The 19,329-nt window shown below is 43.1% G+C and overlaps 1 protein-coding gene across 3 annotated transcripts in view; it reads right to left on the bottom strand.

Annotated features, from left to right (window-relative positions):
- LOC145350880 (zinc finger protein 292-like) overlaps positions 1-19,329 on the bottom strand; it is a 197,240-nt gene that overhangs the window by 95,229 nt on the left and 82,682 nt on the right. For all 3 annotated transcript variants that reach the window (XM_080200293.1, XM_080200295.1, XM_080200294.1), the window contains one exon: positions 3,852-3,930. In XM_080200293.1, coding sequence (XP_080056419.1) covers positions 3,852-3,930 — 79 coding nt within the window. The remainder of the gene's footprint in view (positions 1-3,851; positions 3,931-19,329) is intronic.

Here is a 19,329-nt window from a genome sequence, read left to right as displayed (position 1 = left end):
AGCCAACAGCCTTTGTGAATGTGAAGATAAGTGAAGAATCAGTGGATTGCTTATTGGACACAAGAGCAGAATTAACAGTAATATCCAGGGATGAGTTACCACAGGTTTTCCTGTGGCAATAAAATGCGGGCACGATAAGTAGTCTCAACAGCAGTTTAATTTGAAATCATGAACTTTTCGCTCCCCTCCTTCACCAGGTGAGTAATGAGACTTCTTACTGTGCCCACCCCAGTTCAACCCCGGCATCTCCACATCATAAAATGTGGGCAAGAGGGCAACTGGGAAACAGATACACGTGAGAGACAATTCCCCTGACATTACAGCTGGGACCACAGAATTGAGACATCTGTATGGGTAGGATCAGTCACACAGGCATCCCTGGGAATGGATGTGCTCACCCAGGTGGATTTGGCTTTATGCTTCTCTAAGGGAAAAGTCGCTTGGAATATCAGGCTCCTGGAGAAAGACGAACTGAAGGAACACCAGTTTGGGCTAAGGACAAAAATAACTGTGGTCTGTTACAAATGGATTCAGTAATCTTTACTGGGACTCCTCCTCCCAGTATCTCATTAGCCAGACATCTATAGATGGAAATCTGCTCATCCTGAATCAGTTAGGTGAGATAGGAATATTGATTACAACTCAGTGTATCCAACAGTTCTGTATGGCTGGTGAAGAAAGCCAACAGAACCTGAAGGTTGACGATAGATTACATGAATGCTAATCAATAAATAGATAAATTAATCTCTTTGGCTGCCGAACCTTCTACCATCTTTAATGTCATATTACTGGTTTTCGTTAATTATTATGGTTTTTGGTCTGCTCCCTTTGCACTTAAGATTCAGCCTTGGTTTGCCTTTACAATAGAGCAACAACAGTACACACGGACTAGGCTCCCTCAGGGATTCCACAACAGCCCCAACTGTCTATCATATCAGTAAGGATATGGCAACACCAGCTCCACAATCATCCTCAACATCAGTGCCCACAAGACTGAGTTCTCAGCCCCCTACTATCCTTCTTTTACACCCATGACTGTGGCCAAAATCCCCTCCAATTCGATTTTCAAGTTTGCTGACAACACCATCATAGTGGGACAGATCTCAAACAATGACAAGACAGAGTACAGGAATGAGAGAGAATCTGGTGAACTGGTGGGACGACAATAATCTCTCCCTCAATGTCAACAAAATGAAGGAGATTGTCATTGACTTCAGGAAGCGTAGAGGAAAACATTTCTACATCAACAGGGACAAAATAGAAAGGGTTGAGAGCTTCAAGTTTTTAGGTATCCAGATCACCAACCACCTGTCCTAGGCTCCCAAGCCGACACCAAAGTTAAGAAAGCCCGCCAATGCCTCTACGTTTTCAGAAGACTAAAGAAATGTGGCACGTCAGCTACGACTCTCACCAACTTTTAGAGATGCTCCATAGAAAGCATTCTTCTGGTTGCATCATTGGTATGGCTCCTGTTCTGTCCAAGACCGCAAGAAATTACAAAAGGTCATAAATGTCGCCCAATCCATCATGCAAACCAGCCTCCCATCCACTAACTCTACCCACACTTCCCTCTGCCTCGGCAAAGCAGCCAGCATAATTAAGGACCTCACGCACCCCGGACGTTCTCTCTTCCGATTTCTTCTGTCGGGAAAAAGGTACAAAAGTCTGAGGTCATGTACCAACTGACTCAAGAACAGCTTCTTTCCTGCTGCCATCAGACTTTTGAATGGACTTACCATGTATTAAGTTGATCTTCCTCTGCACCCTAGCTGTAACACTAAGTTCTGCTCTCTCTCATTTCCTTTTGAAACAGTATGCTTTGTCTGTATAGCATGCAAGAAATAATACTTATCACTATATGGCAATACATGTGACAATAATAAATCAAGTCAAATGGTATGGCATTGCAAAAACCACCTCAGAAATGCCATTGGATAATAACCAGATTAGTCAATGTGTAGATGATATCTTATTAGCCTCTGAGACCGAAGAACAGCACAAGAGCGACATGAAGCCTTTGTTGGGCTACTTGCACCAGAAGGGCCATAAGGCAGCATTTGTAAAGCCCAAATTGCTCAGGAGGAAGCTGTTTATCTGGGTCAGAGGATAGGTGGGCAGCACAGTGGTTGGCTTTGCTGCCTCACAGTGCCAGGGACACGGGTTCAATTCCCAGCTTGGGTCACTGACTGTGAGAAGTCTGCATGTTCTCCCCGTATCTGCACGGGTTTCCTCCTGGTTCTCTGATTCTCTCCCACAGCCCAAAAGACGTGCAGGTTATGTGCACTGGCCGTGCTAAATTCTCCTTCAGTGTACCCCAACAGGCGCCAGAGTGTGGCGACTTGGGGATTTTCACAATAACTTAATTGCAGTGTTAATGTAAGCTACTTGTGTCACTAAAACTAAAATCTCTGGGCAAAAGGGAGGTAACTCAAGGCCATACTGACGTTATTTGAGCTGCCAAACAGTCCACCATGGTTCAGGAATTACGAACATTTTTGGATCTCTGCAATTATGGGTAGATTCATACACATAATTGGCACAACCATTCACTGGTCTCCTTAAAGCGAAATGGGATTCGAAGGAAGGAATAGAACTGAATGAGGGACAAAAACAGGCTTTTCAGCAATGAAAAGAGGCCTTGTGCACTGCTCCAGCATGACAAATCCCTGATAATGGAAGACCCTTTATCTTGCTTGTGCATAAAAAGGACGATATATGACCAGTTTACTCACGCAAGGCCATAGTGATAGACTGAGGTAAATGGAAAAATGAGGGCCGTGTAGGCTACATGCATGACTGTCATGGCAACAGCATGTGCAGTCTTGGGTCAGAAGCTTATCATCAAATGCCCTTATGCGGTTTGTACTTCATCAGCTATGAACCGGGTCTCTCAGGTCACCGCACCAAGATGGACGATGGTAATGGAAGTGCCTAATGTTGAGGTCAAAGGAGGAAGTCCAGTCAATCCAGCTACCTTGCTTCCCGAGATGGAAGAGGCCAAAGATAGATGGAAATAATTTTGCAATATAAGCTTTTGCTTCCTTAATTCTTCTTCCATAAAGTGTCAACAAGAACCCTGCTGAAAGCTTATCATGTTACAACATTACAAAGTGAATGTGTTACGCACATTCCCAGCTCTCAGCTAACTTTGACAAAGGCCACATGAATTCGTGCACATTGCATGATCAGAGGTTAGAAACAATTGTGTTGGCTACCTTGTGATGTTTTTAATTAGCCAATTGATATAAATGGCGTACTCTAGGAATAATAATACTGCTGTGTAACAGCAGATAGACTAGAGAGATTGGCAGGAAGACTGGAGACATCTGCAGAAAGGAAAGCTGGCAACATCTTGACTGCAAGGCCCACAGAGAAAGAGGAGAGAGGACAAACAAAACTGAAAAGCTGGTGTATAGTTTGAATGAATTCCTAATAAACTCTTACAATTTACTGACAAGGTGTCAGTGATCACCTGATGAAGGAATAGTGCTTCGAAAGCTTGTGATTCCAAATAAACCTATTGAGCTTTAGTCTGGTGTTCCGAGACTTACTGTGTTAAAACATTGGGAAACCATCAAACTACACTTTGCAGCAATCACTGCACAAGTGTGGCTTTTCTTTAGCTTTGAAGAGTCACAGACTCAAAACCTTAACTCTATTTGCTCTCTCCACAGATGCTGCCATACCTACTGAGTTTTTCAGTATTTTCTATTTTTGTTCTATGTTTTCACTCTTGCTCATGCAAACTTTGAGATAGGTGGGTGGACATTACACTCAGTTTTTGTCAGGAATAAACATATTGGACTGTTGGATGAATAACACTTACTTTCATGTCACATTGTTCAACTTACCTGCACACAAGCTTGAAACTGTTCCCACAGTGTGGCTGGCACTTCATCAGGCAAGCAAAGCAAAAGCTCTGTACAGCTCCTGAAATGGATAAAGGATAACAATATTACAATTTTAAAATGTATTTCATACAACAGAATCTGCTGTGATAAATTTTTGCATATACATCAAAAACACTCAGCTCTGAACTTATTTCTGCAGTTATCGTACAAAAATCGTGTATAGTGACAATCCAAAGACGCAGCGACTAATGCCAAGTTCCTTGAATAAATTATATACTTCAAGATTTATGCACTAAATTGACACTTGCTGTCATACCCAATTAAAAGCATAAATTGTCTACAATGCTATTAACAAGACATTCTATTGAGATTGGATAAAATAAACAAAGAAATAACTGATGCATGTTAAAATGGTATTGCAATTATGGGGGATTTTAATCTACATATCAATTGGTCAAACCAGGTCGGTCAATGCAGCCTTGAGATGGAGTTCATAGAATGTATCCATGATAGCTTCCTTGAACACTATGTAACGGAACCTACGAGGGAGCAAGCTAACCTAGATCTGGTCCTGTGTAATGAGACAGGAATAATTAATGAACTCACAGTTAGAGAACTCTTGGAAGAAGCGATCACAATATGGTTGAATTTAAAATACAGATGGAACGTAAGGAGGTAAAATCAATTCCAGTGTCATATGCTTAAACAAAGGAGACTATAAAGGGTGGTTGCCTGGAACTCGTTGCCGGGGAGGTAGTGGAAGGGGATACGGTGGTGACTTTTAAGGGGCGTCTTGACAAATGCATGAACAGAACATAGAACATTACAGCGCAGAACAGGCCCTTTGGCCCACGATGTTGCACCGACCAGTTAAAAAGCAATGACCCTCTAACCTAAACCAATCCCTTTCCATCCATAAACCTATCCACGGATCTCTTAAATGCCCCCAAACTAGGCGCATTTACAACTGCAGCAGGCAGGGCATTCCAATCCCTCACCACCCTCTGGGTAAAGAACCTACCTCTGACATCCGTCCTATAACTACCACCCCTTAATTTAAAGCTATGCCCCCTCGTGCTAGCTTTCTCCATCCGAGGAAAAAGGTCATCACTGTCCACCCTATCTAAACCTCTAATCATCTTATATGTTTCAATAAGGTCCCCTCTTAGCCACCTTCTTTCTAACGAAAACAACCTCAAATCCCTCAGTCTCTCCTCATAGGACCTCCCCTCCATACCAGGCAACATCCTGGTAAACCTCCTCTGCACCCTCTCCAAAGCCTCCACATCCTTCCTATAATGTGGGGACCAGAACTGCACACAATACTCCAAGTGCGGCCGCACCAGAGTTTTGTACAGTTGCAACATGACACTGCGGCTCCTAAATTCAATCCCCCTACCAATAAACGCCAAGACACCGTATGCCTTCTTAACAACCTTATCTACTTGATTCCCAACTTTCAGGGATCTATGTACACATACACCTAGATCCCTCCGTTCATCCACACTATTCAGAGTCCTACCATTAGCCCTATACTCTACACATCTGTTATTCCTGCCAAAGTGAATTACCTCACACTTTTCCGCATTAAACTCCACCCGCCACCTCTCGGCCCAGCTCTGCAACTTGTCCAAGTCTCTCTGCAAACTATGACACCCCTCCTCACTATCTACCACACCTCCGACTTTGGTGTCATCAGCAAATTTACTAATCCACCCAACTATACCCTCATCCAGATCATTTATAAAAATTACAAACAGCAGTGGCCCCAAAACAGATCCCTGAGGCACACCACTTGTAACCGAACTCCATGATGAATACTTACCATCAACCACCACCCTCTGTCTCCTATCTGCTAGCCAATTCCTGATCCAATTAACTAAATCACCCTCAATCCCATACATCTGCATTTTCTGCAGAAGCCTTCCATGGTGAACCTTATCAAACGCCTTACTAAAGTCCATATATACCACGTCAACTGCCTTACCCCCATCCACCTCTTTGGTCACTTTCTCAAAAAACTCAATAAGGTTAGTAAGACACGACCTACCCGCCACAAAACCATGCTGACTATCTCCAATCAATTCATTACTCTCCAAATAACTATAAATCCTATCCCTAATAATTTTTTCTAAAACCTTGCCCACAACAGAAGAAAGACTCACCGGTGTATAATTCCCGGGGAAGTCTGTTCCCCTTCTTAAACAATGGAGCAACATTCGCTATCCTCCAATCTTCTGGCACTACACCTGTGACCAACGACGACCTGAAGATCAGAGCCAGAGGCTCTGCAATCGCCTCTCTTGCCTCCCAGAGAATCCTAGGGTAAATCCCGTCCGGCCCAGGGGACTTATCTATTTTCAAACCCTCAAGAATATCTAGCACATCCTCCTTATCAACTGCAATACTATCCAGTTTACAACCCTGTAACCCAGTGTTCTCCACTGCTACATTTATGTCTCCCTGCGTGAATACCGAAGAAAAATATTGGTTCAATGCCTCTTCAATCTCTTCCGGTTCCACACAACTTCCCACTGCTGTCTCTAACTGGCCCTAATCTTGCCCTAACCAATCTTCTGTTCTTAACATATCTATAGAACGCCTTAGGATTCTCCTTAATCCTATCAGCCAAAGTCTTCTCGTTCCCTCTTTTAGCTCTTCTTAACTCACTCTTTAACTCCCTCCTAGCCAATCTAAAGCTTTCCAGTGCACTACCTGAGCCCTCAAGTCTCATCCTGACATAAGCCTCCTTTTTCCTTTTAACCAGCAAATCAACTTTTTTAGTGCACCACGGTTCCCTAGCTCGACCATTTCCTCCTTGCCTGACAGGGACATGCATATCAAGGACTCGCAGTAGCTGCTCCTTGAAAAAACTCCACATTTCGGACATTCCCAGACCTTGTAGTCTCCTAGTCCAACCTATGCTTCCTAATTCTCTCCTAATAGCCTCATAATTATCCTTCCCCCAGCTAAAACTACTGACCCAAGGTTCATGCGTATCCCTTTCCATCACTAAGGCGAACGTAACCGAATTGTGGTCACTATCACCAAAATGCACACCAACTTCCAAGTCGAACACCTGGTCTGGCTCATTTCCCAGCACCAAATCCAATATAGCCTCACGTCTAGTTGGCCTATCTACATACTGAGTCAAAAAACCTTCCTGCACGCTTTGTGCAAAAACTGACCCCTCTAATGAGCTAGAACTATAGCTGTTCCAATCAATATTAGTAAAGTTAAAGTCCCCCATAACAATTACCCTATTACTTTCACTCCTATCCAGGATCGTCTCCGCAATCCTTTCCTCAACCTCTCTAGAACTTTTAGGAGGTCTATAAAAGACTCCCAACAGGGTGACCTCTCCTCTCCTATTTCTAATCTCAGCCCATACTACCTCAACAGACAAGTCCTCATCAAACTTCCTCTCTGACACTGTGATACAATCCTTGACTAATAATGCTACCCCTCCCCCCCCCCACCTTCTTCTCTACTCCGACTGAAGCATTTGAACCCCAGAACCTGCAACAACCATTCCTGTCCCTGCTCTATCCATGTCTCTGAAATGGCCACAACATCAAAGTTCCAGGTACTGATCCACGCTGCAAGTTCATCCACTTTATTGCGAATACTCCTCGCATTAAAGTATACGCATTTCAAACCCTGCTCTGCTCCACCCCCACGATGCCGTGCATTGCAGTTCCCATCTATGCCCCCCTCACTTTCATCCCTGCTACTCAGGATCCCATAATAAGGATAGGGGGGTTTCAGGATCTCAGAATAAGATGGGAATAGAGGCATATAGTCCTCAGAAGGATAGGGGCGTCTAGTTCAGTCGGACAGCATGGTCAGTGCAGGCTTGGGACGCTGAAGAACCTGTTCCAGTGCTGTAATTTTTGTTGTTCTTTGTTCTTTCAAAGTGATGTTTCACAGTCCTCAGCAAATGTATATGCCAGTGATAAGGAAAGACTGTAGAAAAAGAGATAATCAGCCATGGATATCTAAGGAAATAAAGGTATCAAATGGAAAGAAAATGCAAAGTGCTAACATTAGTGGGAAACTAGAGGATTGGGAAACCTTTAAAGGTCAACAGAAAGCCACAGAAAAATGCTATAAAGAAAAGTAAAATGGATTATGAGTGTAAACTAGCTCAGAATACAAAAAGATAGCAAAAGTTTCTACAAATACATAAAATGAAAAAAAAGTGGCCAAAGTAAATATTGATTCTTTAGAGGATGAGAAGAGGGGTGTAATAACTGGAAATGAGAAAATGGCTGAGATATTCTGTGTCGATCTTCACAGTGGAAAACACAAATAACATGCCAAAAATTGACGACAAGGCGGCTATGGCAGGTGAGGACTTAGAAATTACTACTATCACGAGAGGGGTAGTCAGGCAAGCTAATGGGGCTAAAGGTAGACAAGTCTCCCGGCCATGATGGAATGCATCCGAAGGCAGGGGAAATAGCAAATGCACTAGTAGTGATTTACCAAAATTCACTGGCTCTAGGGTGGTTCCCACAGATTGGAAAACAGCAAATGTGACGCCACTGTTTAAAAATGGAGGTAGACAAAAGGTGGGTAACCACAGGCCGATTAGCTTAACTTCTGTAGTAGGAGAAATGCTTGAATCTATCATCAAGGAAGAAATAGCGATACATCTGGATATAAGTTGTCCCACTGGAAACAAGCAGCACGGGTTCATGAAGGGCAGGTTATGTTTGACTAATTTGGTGGAATTCTTTGAGAATATTACATGCGCAGTGGACACTGGGGAACCTGTCGATGTAGTGTATCTGGATTTCTAGAAGGCATTTAGAACATAGAAAAACTACAACACAAAGAGGCCCTTCAGCCCACAAGTTGCACGTATCATATCCCTACCTACCAGGCTTACCTATAACCCTCAAACCTATTAAGTCCCACGTACTCATCCAGAAATCTCTTAAAAGACCTCATCCACTTTGCCTCCACCACCGAGGGCAGCCAATTCCACTCACCCACTACCGCCTGACTGAAAAACTTACCCGATATCTCCTCTGTACCTACTCCCAAGAACTTTAAACCTGTGTCCTCTTGTAGCAACCATTCCAGCCCTTGGAAAAAGCCTCTAAGAATCCACCCGATCTATACCACTCAACATCTCATACACTCCTATCAGGTCACCTCTCGTCCTTCGTCTCTCTAAGGAGAAAAGACCGAGCTCCCGCAACCTATCCATGTAAGGCATGCCACCCAATCCAGGCAACATCCTTGTAAATCTCCTCTGCACCCTTTCAATAGCTTCCACATCCTTCCTGTAATGAGACGACCAGAACTGAGCACAGTACTCCATGAGGGGTCTGACTAGGGTCTTATAAAGCTGCAGTATTTTCTCCCGACTCCTAAACTCAATCCCTCGATTGATGAAGGCCAGTACACCATATGACTTCTTAACCACATCTTCTGAGGCCGATTTAAGAGTTATATGGACGCGGACCCCAAGGTCGTTCTGATTCTCTACACTGCTAAGAGCCTTCCTCTTGATATTATACTCTTTCACCCCATTTGATCTGGCAAAATGGACCACTACACATTTATCTGGGTTGAAGTCCATCTGCCACTTCTCCACCCAGCCTTGTATCCTATCTATGTCACACTGCAACTTCTGACATCCCTCTAAACTATCCACAATACCACCAACCTTCATGTCGTTAGCACTAACCCATCCCTCCACTTCCTCATCAAGGTCATTAATGAATATTATAAACAGCAAGGGTCCCAGAACAGATCCCTGGGGCACTCCACTGGTGGCCGACCTCCATGCAGAAAAATACTCTACAACCACACTCTGCCTTCTGCAGTCAAGCCAGTTCTGGATCTACAAGGCAACAGCCCCTTGGATCCCATGCCCTCTCACTTTCTCAAGAAGTCTTGCAAGTGATCCTTATTTGTCAAGGTGCTGCACCAAAGACTGCCTCATAAGATAAAGATGCACAGTATTATAATGTATTAGCATAGGCAGAGGATTGATTAAATAACAGAATGCAAAGAGTGGGGGTAAATGGACGTTTTCTGGTTGCCAGTGACTAGTGGTGTGCCTCAGAGATCAGTGTTGGGACCACAATTGTTTACGATTTACATAGATGATTTGAAGTTGGGGACTAAGTGTAGTGTGTCAAAATTTGCAGGTGATACTAAAACAAATGGCAGAGCAGAGTGTGTAGAAGACACCGAAAGTGTGCAAAGGGATACAGATAGTTTAAGTGAGTGAGTCAGGGTCTGGCAGATGGAGTAAAATGTTGGTAAATGTGAGGTCATCCATTTTAGTAATAGTAACAGCAAAATGGACAATTATTTAAATGGTAAAAAACTGCAGCATGTTGCTATGCAGAAGGACCTGGATGTCCTTGTGCAAGAATCACAAGGAGTTGGTTTGCAGGTGCAGCAGGTAATTAAGAAGGCAAAAGGAATTTTGTCCTTCATTGCTAGAGGGACGGAGTTTAAAAACAGCGAGGTTATGTTGCAGCTGTATAAGGTGCTGGTGAGGTCTCTGAGTACTGTGCACAGTTTTGGTCTCCTTATTTGAGAAAGGATATACTGGCACTGAAGGGGGTGCAGAGGAGATTCACTCGGTTGATTCCAGAGTTGAGGGGGTTGGCTTATGAAGACAGACCGAGTAGACTGGGGCTATACTCATTGAAATTCAGAAGAATGAGGGGAGATCTTATGGAAACATATAAGATTATGAAGGGAATAGGTAAGATTAGGAAAGGAAGTTGTTTCCACTGGCAGGTGAAACTAGAACTAAGTGGCATGGCCTCAAAATAAGGGGGAGCAGATTTAGGACCGAGTTGAGGAGAAACTTCTTCACACAAAGGGTTGCGAATCTGGGATTCCCTGTACAGTGAAGCAGCTGAGGCTACCTCATTGAATGTTTTTAAGGCAAGGATAGATAAATTTTTGAACAGTAAAGGAATTAAGGGTTATGGTGAGCAGGCGGGTAAGTGGAGCTGAGTCCACGAAAAGATCAGTCATGATTTTATTGAATGGCAGAGCAGGCTCGAGGGGCCAGTTGGCCTACTCCTGCTCCTAGTTCTTACGTTCTAAATATTTTGCTTTAGTAGTAAAAGGCATATTTTGCTATTACTGTATTTCAGAGTGCAAGGTGTGTACGTATTTGTGGGAAAACTCACATTCCAGCATAAAAGACTTTCATGAAGAAAATGAATATGATATGCTGCCAGAAGCAAGCACGTGCTTTATTTTTCTGGCAGCAGCTGTCACTTTCTATTATGTCGATGGTGAAAAGGTCAAATAGTAAAATTCTTTGCATATATACTTAGAATTTACAGATCTGAACAATCCTGCAAGTACACTATAAAATGGGCAAGAATTAAAACATATTCCAAAAAGTTCCAGTTTGAGAAGACTGGTGGACCTGGTTCTGTGGAATGAGTTGGCCCAAGTGGATTAAGTATCAGTAGGAGAGCATTTAGGGGATAGTAAGGTTGAGGTTGGCCACTGGAAATGAAAGGAATAGTCCAGAGCAAGGGTAATTAATTGGGGCAAATCCAGCTTCAATGCAATGAGATTACATCCAAACCAAGTGAACTGGAATCTAGCATTGGCAGAAAAAAAATGTCCTTTCAGCAAAAAAAAATTACAGGCAACTTCAAGGTATATTGCCTTGAAGGGGAAGGGTAGTACAAAAATCCAGAGCGCAATGCATGATGAGAGAGATGATGAAAGGGAACAAGTGCACGTACGACTGATGTCAGAGAGAAAATACTTTGGAGAATCAGACTGAATATAGAAGGACTAAAGGTGAAGTAAAAAAAAGCAAGGAGAGCAAACAAAAATGTTCTATAAGCATGTAACTAATAAGGGGGTGGCAAAAAGATATAGAGATAAAAAAGTGGATTTGTTCATAGAGGCAGGAGAAACAGCGGAGGTTTAGGTGAGTACTTTGCATCCGTCTTTACAAAGGAAGAGGATGCTACCCAGGCAGAGGGGACAGAGGAAAGTGTACGCTCAAAGGATTTACAATTGAGAAGGAGTTGGTGTTAGAAAGACTCTTATTTATAACGATAAGGTACCAGGGCCAGATGAGATGCAGAGGGATATATTGAGCAATGTGACAGTGGAAATTGCCAAGGCACTAGTAATTATCTTCCAGTTTTCGTTAGATACAGGAGTTGTGCAGAGGACTGGAGATTTGCCAATGTTACACCCTTTTTCAAAAGGGGTGCAAGGATTAAGCTGGCAACTACATGCTAATTTGACTTCAGTAACAGAGAAACTACTGTAAACTATAATTTCCAACAAAATCAATAGTCACTTTGTAGCCAAACGAGACAGCTAAAATGGCGTTTTGTAAAGCACTCTGGGACAATTGGGCAAGAAACTAAACCGACAGGCTGCAGTTTAAAGACAGACAGAGACAAACAGGCTGCAACCCTGGTGAGTGAATAAACAGGATATGGGCCATCTCCAAGATGAAAGAGACTTTCTGGTCACACTGGGTTGTGTGCCAGACATAGGGGCACCGTGAATCCTTATTTAGGAGGAAGGTATGTGACTATGTGCCTACAACACCTACAGGCATGGCCGCTGGGGACACATCCAGAGATCAGTGAGGTAGCACCTGATTGGACTCTTTATCGATCAGGGTGATCAAGACCTGATTGATTGATTGGCAGTGGCCAAAAAGGGGTGTGAAACCAAATGGGGTATAAAGGGCGCTGCACAACCAGGAATCTCTCTCTGACCCCACGAACGAGCTACAACAATGGTGAACATCGCCAGCAAGAGGAGAGCCACCACACCCAAGAAAGGAGGAAGAAAGACGACAGCCAGAATGCCAGACCAAAGGACCAAACTACACAGACAACTACCAAGACCAGCACACAGATAAAGGCCAATATCTGTTTGGGTACTTGTCAGTCACAAAGTCAAGTCAAGGTCTTGTATTTTCTGTAAGATAACTTATTGTTGGTTGGATGGGTGACTATTGATTGTGTGGGTTTAAATAAATATTGTTTGTTCTAATAAGACGTCTACTCAGTTATTTGTCCACTGTATAAGGGTTAAAACAAACTGATTTTACAACAACTTGATAATTTAAAGTAGTCACAACTAGGGTCAGTGACCTAGACTGTGACATTCAAGGAATGATTTTAAATTTTGCAGATAATACAAAGATTGGAAATGTTGTTAATTGTGATGAGGAAAGTCTTGAAAACTTCAAAACATGTTGGTGAGTTGGGCAGACAAGTAGCAGATGAAGTTCAAAGCAGAGAAGAACATGGAGAGAAAGTATAAAAGCAGAAACTCTAAGAGGTGCAGGAACAGAGGACCTTTGTGTAAATATACATATAAGAAATCTCATAACACCAGGTTAAAGTCCAACAGGTTTATTTGGTAGCAAATGCCACCAGCTTTTGGGGCTCTGCCCCTTCGTCAAGTGAGTGGGGAGTTCTGATCACAAACAGGACATATAAAAGGGATACACTCAGTTTACAGAATACTGATTACAGTGCGAGTCTGCAGCTAATCAAATCTTAAAGGTACAGGCAATGCAAGTGGAGGTAGCATTAAGCATAGGTTAAAGAGATGTGTATTGTCTCCAGACAGGACCATAAGCGAGACTCTGCAAGCCTAGGCAAGTCATGGGGGTTACAAATAGTGACATGAACCCGAGATCCCGGTTGAGGCCATCCTCGTGTGCGGAACTTGGCTATCAGTCTCTGCTCAGCGACTCTGCGCTGTCGTGTGTCGTGAAGGCTACCTTGGAAAACTCTTACCCAAAGATCAAAGGTCAAATGCCCGTGACCGCTGAAGTGTTCCTCAGCAGGAAGAGAACAGGCTTGTCTGGTGATTTTCAAGTGGTGTTCATTCACCCATTGTCTTAGCATCTGTGTGTTTACCCCAACATACCATGCCTTGGGACATCCTTTCCTGCAACGTATCAGGTAGACAATGTTGGCTGAGTTGCAAGAGTATGTGCCGTGTACCTGGTGGATGGTGTTCTCACGCAAGATGACGGCATCCGTGTCGATGATTCCAGCATGTCTTGCAGAGGTTGCTGCGACAGGGTTGTGTGGTGTCGTGGTCACTGTTCTGAAGGCTGGGTAGTTTGCTGCGGACAATGGTCTGTTTGATGTTGTGCAGTTGTTTGAAGGCAAGAAGTGGGGGGTGTGGAGGCCTCGAGACATTCGTCTTCATCAATGATATGTTGAAGACTCCAGAGAAGACGTTGGAGCTTCTCCACTCTGGGGAAGTACTGGACGATGAAGGGTACTCTGTCCATGTCCCGTGTTTGTCTTCTGAGGAGGTTGGTGCGGTTTTTCACTGTGGTGTGTCGGAACTGTCGACTGATGAGCACCATATCCTGTTCTTCTGAGGGCATCTTTCAGCATCTGGAGATATCTGTTGTGATCCTCTTCATCTGAGCAGATCCTGTGACAGGGCTTGTCCACAGGGGATGGCTTCTTTAATGTGTTTAGGGTGGAAGCTGGAGAAGTGGAGCATCCTGAGGTTATCTGGGGGTTTGCATACCATTCCCCCTCCCTCCTCACGATGGTGCTTGACTCATCGATCGACAGTTCTGACGCACTACGCGAAAAACCGCACCAACCTCCTCAGAAGGTACATCATCTCCGGAGTCTTCAACGTCATTGATGAAGACGAACATCTCAACAAGGCCCCACTTCTTGCCTTCAAAACAACCGCATAACCTCAAACAGACCACTGTCCACAGCAAACTACCCAGCCTTCAGGAGAACAGTGACCATGACACCACACAACCCTGCCTCAGCAACCTCTGCAAGACACGCCGGATCATTGACATGGATGCCATCATCTCACGTGAGAACACCATCCACCAGGTACATGGTACATACCCTTGCAACTCGGCCAACGTTGTCTACCTGATACACTGCAGGAAAGGATGTCCCATGGCATGGTACACTAGGGAGAACACGCAGATGCCAAGACAACAGATGAATGAACACTGCTCGATAATCACCAGGCAAGACTGTTCTCTTCCTGTTGGCGAACAATTCAGCAGTCACAGACATTCAGCCTCTGATCTTCAGGTAAGTGTTCTCCAAGGCGGCCTTCACGACACATGACAGCGCAGAGTTGCTGAGCAGAGACTGATAGCCAAGTTCCACATGAGGACAGCCTTGACTGGGGTCTCAGGTTCATGTCACACTATTTGTAACCCCCATGACTTGCCTGGGCTTGCAAAATCTCACTTACTGTCCTTGCAATATCTCACTTACTGTCCTGTCTGGAGATAATACACATCTCTTTAACCTGTGCTTAATGCTATCTCCACCCGCATTGTCTGCACCTTTAAGACTTGATCAGCTGTAAAGACTCGCATTCTAATCAGTATTCTGTAAACTGAGTGCGTGTCTTTATACACCCTGCTTGTGATCGGAACTCCCCACTCACCTGACGAAGGGGCAGAGCCCCGAAAGCTAGTGGCTTTTGCTACCAAATAAACCTATTGGACTTTAACCTGGTACTGTATGACTTCTTACTGTGTTTACCCCAATCCAATGCTGGCATCTCCACATTATGACTACTCATATACAAGACACTGAAGGTGGCAGGATGTGTTGAGAAAGCAGTTAATAAATCAAATATTGTATCTTGGGCTTTATTAGTAGGGCATTAGACACTAGTGAGGGCTCATCTGGAGAACTGTGTCCACTTTAATAGAATAGAATAGAAACAAGACAATACTCCACATGATGCCTCACTGTTCTATTTCTATTCTGGCTGAATTGTCTTCACAAGGATTTAAATTTGTCATGTAGTCCCTGAATTAAGAAACTAAAAACACGTTTCTAAAAAAGGGAGTTTCTGGGTGGAGCCAGTAAATTTCAGAAGAATTGCCTGGACTCCATTAGAAATTTAAATTATTCATGTGAGTCTCAGAATCAAAAGGTCTGGCTAAGAATTAATCAATGTGGATTTTAGGCTGGAACATCCAGGTATTCCACACTACCATTGAGATAAGGTCTTAGAACTGGAGTTTACCCGTACGCTTGATCACTGAAGCAGGCAATTTGGAAACAGTTGTAGCACTCAGGAGGAGGGAATGAAAGAGATAAATCTTAGCTAGGCCTGCACTTAAATCTGAGAAAATACTAACTACTATTCACCACACAGGATACAGGTGTAACTCACTCAGTTTGGATAGGATTCAAGGGAGGGGGAGGCTGGAAGATTGCCTAGTTTGGAGCTAGAAGACGACATCTCAAAGTGAAAAATCACTCACCTTAGAATTAGGCAGAGAAAAGAAATCTGCCAGGAATTTTGCAGCAGCTGCAACCAGAAGAACAGAACTATTAGAAACGAGGGGGGTTTCTAATGTTCTTTTTAAGACAAAGCACAATTTGAGTGAAGTTCAAACAAAAAAGTCCCACATCTCAAGATAGTTGTAGAGATGTTTGGTGCTCGTCCCAAGAAAGTTAAGCATTAACTTGTTAAATGGCCAAATTCTTTCTGGGCAAGTCACAATGGAAAAGAGGTGAGTTTCAGGATCTTAATGTGAAGTATCTGTAGCTATGTTTTATTGCGTTTTTCAGTATCACCCAAGACAATATTTATTCAGTAATGTAGGCTTTACTTTTGACTTTTCATCATAAAATTAAATTTGTTTTAAACAGAGGAACCTTTTAGTAAATAACAAGGATTTCACATTTCTCTTTCAATATTAGAGGGGATTAAGGGTTATGGGGAGAGGGCGGGAATGTGGAACTGAGCCACGACAGGTCAGCCATGATCTTATTGAATGGCGGGGCAGGCTCGAAGGGCTAGATGGCCTACTCCTGCTCCTATTTATTATGTTCTTATTATGTTCTTATTAACAATCTCTATGGGGATTGTAACAAAATGAAACTAAATATTGAAGAACTGAAGAATTCAAAGGAGATTGGATTTACGATATACTTCACTTGTTGCATGAAGATATGTTTTTGCTCAAGTGCGCAAATTCACAACGTCTGCACTTGTGTTAACTGTGGGTCAGTAAATATGCACTCTCACCTTGAGTCCCAGGGGTCAAGTTCCATTCCAGGACTTGAGCACAAAAATCAAGGTGGCCTGAACATTGATGTGCAATGCTGAGAGAGTACTGCATTGGTGAGGTCACGTTTTCGGTGAAATGTTAAACCAAGGTCCCAGTTGCCTGCTTGGATGGATGCAAAAAACGCCACGGCATTATTTTGACTTAAACCTGGCGTTCAGACCTCTTACTGTGTTTACCCCAGTCCAACACCGGCATCTCCACATCACTATTTTGAAGAGCAGTGGAGTGATCGCTTATATCCAGGACAATATTTATCCCATACTTAACATCATAATTTTAAGGTTTATCTACTACCAGATTATCTGGTTATCAAACTGTTGTACACAAATTGCAACAGTTATTACAATTCAATATGATTACACTTAATTTGTTGTAAAGTGCTTTGACCCAGTGCTTCCAGCACAAAGATGAGGCCAAAACATTGTACACTTTCAAGAATGAGTTAGACATAGCTTTTGGGGTGAAGAGGATCAAAGGATTTGGGAGGAAGGTGGTATCAGGTTACTGAGTTAGGTGATCAGCCATAATCAAAATGAATGGTGAGCAGTCTCGAAAGGCTGAATGGCCTACTCCTGTTCCTATTTTCTATGTTTCCATGTGAGGAAAAAGGATATAACCAAGTACATTTTGGTTTGTCTCAGGAGGAGACATCACCCCACATGTACAATGTTTTAAAATATTAGTTCCCCTCATTTAAAATTACATAATCTGTAATAATACAAGTAAATATGCATTAATGCACAAGTACATATTTCCTGAAGTAAGTTATCCACAATGGATTTCAGGAAATTAAGGCAGCTAAGTTTGTTGGTAATAGATAAACATTAAAGCTTTCAAAGTTCTGTGCTTCAACACAACTTCCGTCCTTCAAAACCCAACCAACAATGTACCACGTTTCTCCATCACTATGTAGCGTTGTTGGCAATCAATACTTGACCGTTCCCAACTAAAACTTTTGAGCTGTGATTTTTATCATTCTGGTTTATTTTCAGTAGCTATATTTAAAATTTTCATTCTCATTTCATGCAATCCAGATGCACTTCCAGTATGGTGAGAGGCCTCAGACTCAATTTGTCGCTGATGCACCTAAGGACTTTGGGAAGTTCTGATGTATGCACATCAGTACATTGCTAGTTTTATTCTGTTCAGACTGCTCTGGTGATTCCAATACAGATAGCTAGAATCAGATGACAAGAACAAGGGAAATTAGGGCTGTTTACATTGCACACATCCTTTGATTTATCACATGTATTACATACAGTGAAAAGTATTGTTTCTTGCATGCTAAACAAAGAATACTGTCCATAAAGAAAGGAAATGAGAGTGCAGAATGTAGTGTTACAGTCATAGCTAAGATGTAGAAAAAGATCAGCTTAACGCGAGGTAGTCCATTCAGAAGTCTGATGGCAACAGGGAAGAAGCTGTTCTAGAGTCAGTTGGCACGTGACCTGGACTTTTGTATCTTTTTCTCAACGGAAGAAGGTGGAAGAGAGAATGTCCGGGGTGCATGGGGTCCCTAATTAAGCTAGCTGCTTTTCCGAGGCAGTGGGAAGTGTAGACAGAGTCAATGGCGGCTGGTTTGCATAATGGATTGAGCGACATTCACGATTTTTTGTAGTTTCTTGCAATTTTGGGCAGAGCAGGAGCCATACCAAGCTGTGATACAACCAGAAAGAATGCTTTCTATGGCGTACCTGTAAAAGTTGGAGAGTCGTAGCTCACATGCCAAATTTCCTTAGTCCTCTGAGAAGGTAGAGGCATTGGTGGGCTTTCTTAACTATGGCATGGAGGGGCCCAGACAGGTTCCTGGTGATCTGGACATCTAAAAACTTGAAGTTCTCGACCATTTCTACTTCATCCCCATTGATGTAGACAGGGGAATGTTCTCCACTATGCTTCTTGAAGTCAATGAGTATCTGCTTCATTTTGTGACACTGAGGGAGATATTATTGTCATCGCACCAGTTCACCAGATTCTCTCATTCCTTTACTCTGTCTCATCATTATTGGAGATCCGACCCACTACGTGGTGTCACCAGCAAACTTGAAAATTCATGTGGAGGGGAATTTGGCCACATAGTCATAGGTGTTAAAAAGTTTATTTCTTAGTTACAAGTAGGTTTACATTAACACTGCAAAGTTACTGTGAAAATTCCCTAGTTGCCATACCCCCGCGCCTGTTCAGGTACACTGAGGGAGAATTCATCATGGCCAATTCACCTAACCGTCACATTTTTGGAAGGTAGGAGGAAACTGGAGCACCTGGAGGAAACCTACACAGACACTGGGAGAATGTGCAAACTCCACACAGACAATGATCCAAGCTGGGACACCAACCCAGGTCCCTGGTGTTGTGAGGCAGCAGTGCTAACCACTATGCCACCATGTATAGTAG

This window comes from Carcharhinus amblyrhynchos, chromosome 12 (genome assembly GCF_965287045.1).
Source record: "Carcharhinus amblyrhynchos chromosome 12, sCarAmb.v2.hapA, whole genome shotgun sequence".
Lineage (NCBI taxonomy): Eukaryota > Metazoa > Chordata > Chondrichthyes > Carcharhiniformes > Carcharhinidae > Carcharhinus > Carcharhinus amblyrhynchos.
Note: the sequence above shows the minus strand (reverse complement) of the source record. Positions and strands in the feature narration are given on the sequence as shown.